Source organism: Macrobrachium nipponense, chromosome 3 (genome assembly GCF_015104395.2).
Source record: "Macrobrachium nipponense isolate FS-2020 chromosome 3, ASM1510439v2, whole genome shotgun sequence".
Classification (NCBI taxonomy): domain Eukaryota; kingdom Metazoa; phylum Arthropoda; class Malacostraca; order Decapoda; family Palaemonidae; genus Macrobrachium; species Macrobrachium nipponense.
In genome coordinates, this window is record NC_087202.1 from 118,150,445 (window position 1) to 118,161,935 (window position 11,491).

At 36.6% G+C, this 11,491-nt stretch overlaps 1 protein-coding gene across 1 annotated transcript in view; it reads left to right on the forward strand.

The window, feature by feature from the left end:
- The window catches only part of LOC135222482 (neurochondrin homolog), a 137,993-nt gene extending 126,991 nt beyond the window's left edge, over positions 1–11,002 (forward strand). Inside the window, exon 7 of the mRNA XM_064260566.1 lies at positions 6,862–11,002. Within this exon, the coding sequence (XP_064116636.1) occupies positions 6,862–7,071 (210 nt within the window). The 3' untranslated portion in view covers positions 7,072–11,002. The remainder of the gene's footprint in view (positions 1–6,861) is intronic.
- The last annotated feature ends 489 nt before the right edge of the window (positions 11,003–11,491 follow it).

The window sequence follows — 11,491 nt, forward strand, 5'->3', positions numbered from 1 at the left end:
GGCATATTGAATTTGTATTTGTAAGTAACAGAACATGACAGTAGGTCCGTTGCCGAATTAAATTGGACTTAATTGGCACGTTAATCAACTGGATTTGTAGTTGCAGCACGGAGTACATAAATAGAGACGAGACTAAAGTGGTGGCTCGTGACTAATTGTATTGAATAGATTTTTATTTTTTTTTACTTACTTTGTATTTTATTTATTTTTGCTTTTCTAATTTTAAATTAATGTAATATTTTGCAAACACACTTGGGGGGGCCCCTAAGCAGCTGCTTAGTTCGCTTATGCCTTGGGCCCGTTCTAGACCCATTGTGGCTCTTACACTATAAAGAATGGGTGAACTTAGCAGTGAGATCTATCTATCTATGATTTAGATTCTTGATTATATAATAATAGATGCTATTTTAACAAGATTTTATATTATTCAACGTATTGACAGATGAGAGAACTTTGCCTTGTACTATACAAAGTTGAATTTAAATGTAGCCGACGTATCTAATATGGTAAACAAAACTTTTAGATAGATAAGATGGCCAAAATGTTTTTGGAGTTTTCAGTGACATTTGTTTGTTTTTAGGGCATTATGAAGATATATGTAAGTCCCATGTGTATTTTAAATAAAGGTAATTTTTACCTATTTATCATGGTTATGCAGTAAACACGAGCTGATCGATCTATGTATCTATGTATCTATCTATCTATCTATCTATCTATCTATCTGTGGCAATAACTTCTTTGATACTGACTTTCATATTTTCTCACTTCTGCTTTCTGCCTTTCTTCAAAACTCCTTACAAGGAAACACGGTCAGGTTGTGGTTTTCATTTCACTTGCTACGGTCCGTTTCACTTCGAGTATCGCAGGCTTTGTCAAGCAAGAATTAAGGGACGATAAAAGCCTCCAATCTATTTATAACTCCAAGAGGATGGCAGTTGGGGTTTTGGGGTGTTGCTATTACTTTTGTTTACAATGCTTAGTTTACTAAGGGTTGGTTAATTATATGCATTATATTTAAATAATATTACATAGTGTAACTACATTACTGTATTAATTTCACATTCTACTTATATTGCTAATAAGATTATCAATTTCTTCGTGTGAGGCGTTTGGGCCGGGCTTGTTTTGACGATGACCTTGACCCTGTCTCCTGTCCTTGGGACAGTGGGAGTTCAAGTGAATATGTGTAGACCTTTCCAACAGCCAATTCTTTGTATTTCCTCGGTGACACCTCTTCATTGATTTGTCCTCCTCTCTACACCTTTCCACCTAGGCCTGGGTGAACACTTGGACAACTTCTGGCTCCGGCTATTTCAGTTTTTCCTTCCTCTATCGTAATACTGTGCCTGTTTTTGAAGATTATTGGCCTGAATTTCTGGCACTCCATCTACTAACCTGGGTTGAGTAACTTTCCTGTGGTTGGTAACTGCGTTGTGCAAGTGATATGTTGGAATATTCTTTGCTTTTTGGAAAATCAGTTTCATCATCTTCAGTGCATTTTGTTGCTTTGCCATTTGACCGATGATGGTAAGGGGAGGATTTTACATGTTTGAAACCATTCTTTTGCTAGCTTTTAGAATTCCCTTGGTGTGTACTGAGGACCACAGTGTCCAGAATGTCACACCATGCAAAATGACTTTCAACATTGCTAATTACAGTTTGTACCTTTAAACTCTCCAAGGAATTAATTCCAAAATTTAAAGAATAATGAAATAAAATAATTGCATTTTCCAACTGAAAATATCCATTTTTTATGACCATGGTGTGATGGGAAATCATGTGATCTCATGGATTTTTGTGCTTACTATATACCATATTTGTTACAAATGCTGCAAGAAACAACATGGTTCCTCAACTCTGCTACCATATGATGCCAATAAAAAGTATCCTGACCATATCTATCAGTAGCACCAACACTGTTATGAACACAAGGAATCTTCCTCAACATAAAATGGCCGAAGAAGTAGCTGTAGCATTTTTCAATGGGGTCATCTGCAGATATGGCTCACCCGAGGTTTTGTTGACCGACAATGGTAGAGAATTTGTAAACAGTGTTTAGCAGAAGTCATGGGGATACAGAAAGTAACAATTATTCCATACAGACCTGAAGCTAATGGGTTATTTGAACGAGCAAACAGGAAAGTGCTTGAAGATCTCAGGAAGGCTATGGGAGGAAACGATAGAAACTGGGATAGATATATAGATTTAGTTAGACATAACATTAATACTATGGTCAGTGATTCCATTAAAATGTCTCCACTTGAAGCATTGTTTAGTTGTCAAGCGCAAGGCACATTTGATTTGCTACCTATACCTCATCACGGAGAAGATACAATTGAGGCATTAATTTCCACAGCAAAGGAGAGACGTGCTTGTCTCAGCCGTAATCTCGAGGTTAAGACCCGAGTAATGGTGGAAAGAAGTAATGAAAAATCATAAGATGTTAAAATTGCTATTGGAGACAATGTGTTCCTAAAAATCAATGTAAGACATGAACTAAATTACAAGTTAGGTCCAAAGTTTGAGGGTCCTTTTAGAGCTATTGAAGAAAAGAAAGGAAACAGATTTGCAGTCTTAGATGAAAAGACAGGTCAGTCGAAATTGACATATCAAAGATGAAGAAGACAGAAAAATGGTAAAAAGGTGACACTGCGCAGTTGCATTTTTTTTCTAGATTTTGCAAATGGATGACGAAATATGATTAATCAGTCTTATGTAACAATTTTTTTCTCTTTCATTCTTTTACAATTTTCTTATTAGGCGCAACTACAGCGATTTGGCGTAAAAACCTGGGGTAATTGTTGCAATAATGGAATAATGGGGTGAAAAATGTGGGAAAATACCGTGGAGTTGAAAAATATTGTAAGGAATTCTTCTGGTGATGACTTTTGGTGGTGATGATACCTGGTGGTGTCGATTTTTTGGGACGATTTTTAGTTGTTATTTTGGTGGCTATGATTTTTGGTGGTGATCTGTGGTTCTTTGTGGTATTATGGCTCTTGGGGGTGGTAATGGTGCATTGTGGTTTTAGTTTCCCTGGTAAGGTGTATTCCATGAGGTTATATTCACCAGTGGTTATATAGCGGTATATAGAATGTAGTGGATAATTTGTGGTTGGTTTTCTGAGATTTATATCCCGACGAGCTGATCTCTTGGGTGTTATATACATGTGGCAGTACTCTGAGGTATATTTGGCGGTGTCAAATGGCTAAGGATTTAGCCTGTGGTGGTATATTTTATATTGGTAGTTATATAATAGAGGGGGACAATTTTGGGTACCCTTGTGGTAACAATGAGGATGTCCTGAGGATAATTTTGAGGTTTAATGTGGTTCTTTGGTATCAGTGAAGATTTATTGAGGATTCCCAGCAAGGATTAAAGGAGGATTTGGGGCCAGTTTGAGGAATGGTGATTTCGGAGTTTACGAGTCTGTCTAGACAAGTCAATGGTGTGATTTGAGGACATGTTGAATAAACAGGTGGTTTGGTGCTGACAATGCTGTGGTGTCTCGGATGCGACCAATTGTTGATATTTTCTCTCGGAGTTGGGGACTCAGAGTTTTATGCTTTTTCAGGAATTCTAGATGATGACATTCCATTGTGAGGAATTTTATGAGGTCATTCGGGAAATGCAATTTGTGTGGGCGATACAAACTACATTTTGTAATGGGGAAAGAGTTGAATTATTTTTTTTTACAAGGGAAACCTGTAATCGGGATTAAGCAGTTTTTATGGTACCATTACATAGGATTTCTATTATAGAGAGGAGGTAGAATTTATCTTGAGATACTAAGATAGAAGAGATAGTCAACATTATATTTGATGGAGGTTAGCTGCATGAACACTACAGGGATTTTGCTGTATAAACATTATGGGGGCTTTGATGATATACTTGTCAGGTACGGGATTAATAATGAGTGGTCAGTTAGTGATAAAATTCTCCCAGTAAGTTTAAAAGGGGTCAGTAGATTAAGACCGTGTTTATTTAGTGAGGAACTCCAGTCTTTAATAATTGACTATGAGATTGGGTATGTTAGTTCATGACAGATTCTTGTGTTAAAACAAGACTTTATTTTTTAATATCATGTAGACTTGTCAGGGGGTCAGTTAGAACCTATTAATGACAAAACATGGACACACGATGACTTTAGATAATTCCCAAGCTCACACGAGTGGTGACAATGAAAACAACTTAGGATCTACTGCCCCAGATGTTGGGTCTTCACATGGGCGACGTGGTCACAGGTGGCCATTGCCGGGACAAGAAATTGTCGATGGCTCGTGTAGAGTCATCTCAGGACAAATTCTGGGACAAAACTGGATATCTACAATAATTCTATGAGGCGGGTGCGGGACGCACTTGCATGGAAGTCGCGAAATATTTCAAGTCGTGCAACAAGGAAGCGGCTACAGTTCCTTTATTGGAAGATGGCGAATCTACAGTTTATCAACGAGGGTGTTAGGACTCACCTACAGGGATACTACGAGGCAGTAAAAGTTCCGCCTACACTGTTAGATGGTTACAGTTCCACAGCTAGAGGATAATGGAGAAGATAAATTTTTCTTCGCAGAATGCTATACAGTTCCAGTGATGATTTCCGTTATGGTAGCAATAATGATGTTCACAATGTACGTTGCAGGAGCCATCAGACTTGGATGCAGTCGACAGGTGTGCACACGAGTAGGCAGCCGAGCCATGTTAAGGCACTGGACAAATGTATAAGTGGATATATGTTAAAATAAATGGGGTTGATAACCTTAGCATTTGGTGTTTGGAGACAGATGCAATACAGTGAATTCGAAAACACGCCCGATGATGACCGAATTGCAGAGAGATGAGGTAAATTGACAAGGAAAGGTTACTTCAGGTCATCGATACGTGCTCTAGATAAAACGTGGACATGCAAAATGGTAACGCATGTACACAGGGGTGGAGAAAGACTTAAAGCGTGTATCCGTACGTCTGTTGGTCAGAGAACATACGTACGTTTGTAAGACAAAATAGATGGAATAAAAAACCTCTAGGGAGGCGATTAAGGGAGACATTATAAGATATTCATTAAGTGTGGAAACTCGCCATAGAGGAAAGCGCTTGGAGATCTGTCATGAGGTGAAGTGGAAAAGACTTTGAAAAGTTATATATTTTATATAGTGACATGGAGTTCAGCTTCTAGAGAAGGGAAGTGTGGTGTGACACTCAATATTATTGACAAACCTTAACGTTTCACTGTCTAATAATTATGGTCTCTTTAGTTCAGATGAATTTGAAGTCACCATTTAAAATGAATTCTCTAGACTTGTGTTGACAGATATTGATAAGGACTTATGACTAGTCGGACAGAAGTAGATAAGGGGGGGTATTTATCTACTATGATTTTGTGGAAGAGTAATAGTAGTTTAATGATTTTTGGGATGTTCTTTAACTCATTTTATTCCATTTTCATGTTAGCTATTTTGGGAAATAAAGATTACATTTTTGTAATAACGGGAGTTTGAATTCGCGTAGAGTTTTGATAACTGATTTTCAGCTAGCTACAGAGATGACAGTCAAAGGGACCATGGAAGGTAGGTCACGCTTTCCAGTTAGGAATTCTCTTCTATTATTTAGAAGGGGGTCATTTTGACCCTCGTAACAAATCTATTAATGTATTTGTTAATTTTTATAATAGAGATCTCTTCTTTCTGTATTCTCCTTTACCATCTCTTTCTTTGGTAACGAATGCCATATTCTTTGGAAGCTTGAATTTCAAGTCAATGGCCACTGTGAGGTTGTTCCACATGAATAGGATTCATCTTCTGAAGAATAAAGAATAGAGAATAAAGTCGTGGCTTTGTGTCCATCTGATCATGGTCCAGTAATTTCTCCTTAGCCTCTCATCATTCAAATTGAAAATAAACTGATCTCTGATCATCTCTTCTTCATTATCATATTGGCATGGTTTAGCTAATATTCTTAACCCTGTGATAAACTGCACATGCTTCATCAGATTTATGCTTTTCTTTAAGAAACTTGAACCTTTGCATAACATTTGACGTAGGTTTGCATTCTGCTTCAAATTTCTCTAAGACTCTTTTTATCTTATACTTCATTTTCATCTTTATCCCAGGTTAGGTACCATATTTCTCAACCGCTGCCTATCCAATTACTTATAGAAAGGTTGCTATGATTCACATATTTTATTTATTTAATCGTGTAGCTATCTTGTAATTCTCAAAGGCCTCTTTAAACTTCTACTGCATGGCTAAATTCGTGCAATCACTAAGGTGTAGAGGACTAAGTGTGGATAAGTGTAAAGACATCTTCATGGTAGTTTACAATACTATCTCAATTGGAAACTGGAAACGTATTTCCCCATTAAAATGCATAAACAAAATTCAGTTCTGGTTACAGACTGCTTAGTCAACTAGCCTAGCCTAGGCTAAACCTACTTGTCTCCTGTTGGTCGTCACCACTCGTGACACCATGTTAGGGTACTATATCAAACTGGAAGTCCTTTATTTTTATACTGACCAGTTAGTGTATATGACTGGATCTTCAAGCCAATATTAATAAGCTAAGCCACAGGTAGCATTATGCATGTGTGCTTACTGTGCCGCCGAACTACAAAAACTCCCACCTTGACATAAATGACATGAAAAGCTATGGTTTTTATAAAAACAATAAATCATCGGATGTAGGACATTGGATATTTATTATGGGATTAAATCCTAAACAATATCCTATGTTGTTAGAGTAGCACTTGGTATATTTACATGGTAGGGACATTAACTTTACATAGACCCCTTTAATCTGATTTTAGAGCACGTTCATCCCTCCCTTTTTACTTAAACTGTCAGTTAAGTAGATAGTGTCCTTCCACAGGTTAAGCCATCTGAGTGCATCATGGTCGGGGATAAAATCAGTACGGACATCCTGGGAGGCATCAACGCCAAGGTTGGAGTGACGATTTGGATCAACCCCTCTGACGAAGGTCCTGGAGACTCTGTCATGCCTGATTTCATCGTCAAAGATGTGACCGAAATCCTTAACATTCTTCCGCAGCTTCCAACGGTCTTACAGACAGAGAGCTGAGAAATACTTAGTTTGTTACCGAGGCTTGTAGGATATTCAGCTAGTGAAGGGGTTCACAACCTGGGAATTCACTGGAGGGCTTCTATGAAATTTATCTTAGTGACTTCAGTTTCTTGTGTGGTGTTATAACTTTGGTGATTGTTTTAGTAGCTTATGTGATATTAGTCATTTAGGGAAGGGGTGTTCATCCTGGGGTTTCCCAAGTGACTTCAGTTTCGTTCCATTGAAGTATCTGGCATACATTGATTTTGTTTGAGATTATGATTAAATGTGTTAAGTTAATTAGTCCCTCAAATAATTGTTGAATATTGCTACTAATTTGCTACCAATTATTGTAAAATTATGTTGGTCAATGGTCTTATAATTTGTTTAACTTTGAGGTACTTGGTTAACTAGAAGTTACATACTAAGTTTTACTTGGGGTACTCAACAGGCACTCAGTAGGAAAGTGATTGAGAACTTCTGAATTAGGTTTATGATGAGTGAACGATAGACCAGGATAGTTTGTGTGTTGCCACAAATCTCTTAAAGATATATAGAGAACTATATTAGGGTGCCAAATGTAATCTCCGAAAGGCAGGTGCCAGAGTGTCCAAGAGTTTGTAATATGCAAGCTATATTTTTATTACTTTGGTGTGTTAAGACTTCCTGTAGTTACTATAGCTTGACTGAAAGCTTTAGAAATTTGAAACTGACGAGTAATTTTTTAAAATTTAGTAGTGCTGGGTATTTCATTATTTAAACTCTGTGATTTTGTCCAGAAAAGGATTTTATCGATGTTATGACTTTCCCCCCCGGTCAGAGGTCAAGCGGCGGAGGTTAGGGACTGGATCTGAAAGGTATTCCAGAAAGTAATGTGCCCTCCAAACACGATTGTCAAACCTCATAGCTTTAAAACAAAATGTATTTGGAACTTGAAAAACTTCAACCTGCTGTCTACAGACATCGGAGGTGACGGTGGGGTCATCACAATAGCTCTCCGGGCATTCATTCCGGTAAGCTGAAAAAGACTATGAAACATGGGAAGAAAGATGATGGTGCTTAACTCCGAAAAAAGTGAGTCGCAGTTTAGAAGAAATGGTAAGTTACGAGTCAGCAACACGGCAGCAAGGGGGATGTTCAATGTTTGGCAGAAAAGAGAAATAAATTTTGTTCTTTCTGATTACGTCTGTGAGTGAGTTGCTCAACATGAGTCAGGTAACGTCACACTTATTTTTAATGGTGATGGAGCAAATAAATACAGTTCCCTTTATTATTCTTTGAAATGAGCATTCGGTGATTATTTGATTGGAGGCTACAAAATAAGTTACGTTGTTTCCTTACACTTTTGTTGTTATTGTTCTCTTCTTATTCCCGCCTTTAGCACCTTTACAAGAATTGCCCATTCTCCATTTAGCGGTTGTGGTATGCGCTCTATTTTGCGAAATGAAACTGCTGTATTCATTAATCATTTTAAAAACTTTTTATGCCAGGATTCAAGGGAAAACGGATGACAAAATGTTCTAAAATACTTTGGATCAATTGCGAGTGATGCGTTTGTCAAATGCGGGCAACATTTCAGTTATTGAAAAAGGGGAGATCTATTATTACTCAGTGAATGATGTGTTAGTTACATGCAGCAAGTTTTTAATACTTTGAGGTGTATTGTGAAACTAGCTTTTTTTTCCTTTTTATAAGGCGGAGCTTGTTATGGTCAGCCACACCACCAACGTGTCTCTGTAATTGAAGAGAAATCTTTGCCTTTCATTACTGAAAGGTAATGCCAGTCAGTTTTTTTAGTATTTAAATCATAGTGAAATGTTACAGACTTTTCTTTATGCATCAGCCATTGCTTAAACGGTGTAGAATATTTTGAAGATCTTTCTTTTCATTACTAACCACTTCCGAAAATGTCCATGACACATCACAGTACAATCCACTTTTAAAAATGTTCTTATTGTTCTAATGCGATGTTGTAGTATCATTTCAAGTGGCTTTAGGTCTGCATAGCATGTGGAAAAAGCCAATCTAAGATGGTAGTACCTAGCTACTCAAGTAAGAACACCAAGCTTCGGATACTTGAACATATGGTACAAATTTTGAAGGGCATTTGTATAAACCTCTTTCATGTGAAAACGTTGATTCTGAAACACTCCTTGTACATAATTGCAACTTCATTTTTCACATGATATTAGCTGTCAAATCTTAGGAAATTGTTTATACTCAGAATGTGTTAGGGTTGCTCAGGCCTATATTATAATGGATTAAGCTGTGATCTGGGTAAGTTTTAGACTAGGCTTCTCAATTTGGGATTTCGGGACCCCCAAGTGTGTGAAGTTTCATGCTATAAATAGAATAAAATGTTTATGGTCAGTTGCGAGATTAATTCACTGCTATTTCAACTCATTCTTGAAATCTTAATTCAGTATACATTGGACCCGCTATATTACGGTTCAGCTTTTGCGGCTTCATTTAGTCATGGATTTTTCTGTGGGATGTATCTCCAAATATTTATTGCGGAAGATTCACTAATATGCGGATTTTTTTTTTTCGTAGAGCGGTATTCACTAGTTACGGTATATTCATGTTATTTTCTTGACTAAATACATTTTTTATGATAAGAAAATGATTGACTAATTTTCAAATACGAATATTAACGTGAACACAACAAAATATCAATGTGTTTTTAATCATGTCTAAATATTTCGGTACAGTCCTTAACACTGCTTTTGAATTCCCAATGTTTCCCCTATTACTGTAAAACAAAACAGAATGCCTTGACTTTCTCTCTCTCTCTCTCTCTCTCTCTCTCTCTCTCTCTCTCTCTCTCTCTCTCTCACATGAGCACTGTGCACATCCTTTAATGAAAAATGAATTATAACACGAAAACTCCAAGAATTTTACAACGCATGCGAATAAGTGTGTGCATGTTAAAATGATTTACTAAATTTCAAATATTAGTATTGATGTAAAAGCAAAGTATCAATAAATTGTTATTTCATTTACAGAATACATTTATACTTCATTATTATATTGATCTATTATCCTCGTAATAGTATGTATAAAAAAAAAACCTGATCGTCCAGCTATTTGTAATGTTTATGTTCTCAGAATCAGCTGGTGAAATAATTAGGAAAATAATTTTTCAGTTGCTAAAAGAAACAAATGTATTAATGGAATTATTATTTTTAATTTTGTACATAAAAGTAAAACGGGTATACAAAGGTAAACTGACATACTTTTTGTTAAAAGAGTGACATTACAGTACTTGGATGCTAGCCACTAATAATGAGTGTCAGATGATGTTGGTACGAAAACTGCAGTACCCATTAGTGGGGAAAGGACATGGGGCTTGCAGGCATAGTGACAACCTTCTTTGTGAGCGGAAGTCAAAGTACGGTGGTATCCATTTCATTGCAGAAATGAATGCTTGGAATTATAAAACATTCTGAAACTTGATCCAGCCCCATATCAGCCCCCAACATCGGGTAAGAGAGGAGGAGTTTGGAGTTTCTTGTAAAGAGCAGTGGTTCACAATAAGGCCTATAGTCTGGCAGTAATTGTTCACTTCACCAATGGATTATTGGATATGATCAGTGTTGGATTTGGTTATTCATGGATGAGTGACTACAAGTGAATGCCAGGCATCGTAAGCTTCTGTATCCATGACTGAATTGCAACATATCTGAGGAGCTTGGTTTAAGCAATAACGAGTCACAAGAACGCCTACAAAGTTATCAGATTAAGTTATTATTGTAATGAAAGTGTAATTTCAGCTACTACTTAGAGACACTTTGAAGAGTTACTGTACAGAATCATTATAATCTGTATTTTTGGTACTTAGTATTTTTGTATTATATGTGATATACTATTTACACAGCTAGGAATTATCTTAAATGTGATACATGTCGATCATGTATAGAGGGAGATATTAAAGGAATGAAAATGATAAGTGAATTTTATTTTGCCCTTATAATTTATATGTGCAAACAATCTAAGTATGTGTGTCTGCGCCTATTGAGAGTACATAAATATATCATAATATGCATTTCCGAAAGACTTTGAGACAATGAACAGAAATAAAATCTAGAAGTTAATTATTAGTTTATTTCATAGGAAAATAACTGAAAAACATTCTAGTTATGGTAAAATGTTTACCTACGCTGGGCTGAAGAGTTTGTTATTATATGGGAAGGAAAACTGGAGTGAGACAACCAAGAGCTTGGACATCAAAATGGGATGAAAAAAAAAAGAAGAAATGAGATGAAAAGTAATAATGCATGGGTTTATGTAGCAATTTTAGGTCCCGTTGGAACTTCATGTGAATTGTTGTCACCATACATCATTTGAAAGCTTATGTCCTTTAGTTCAAGAAAACATGGTGTCAACTGTTTCTTAGCATTTCAAATGCAAGATTCAAGATGATTGCAAAATGTTGATT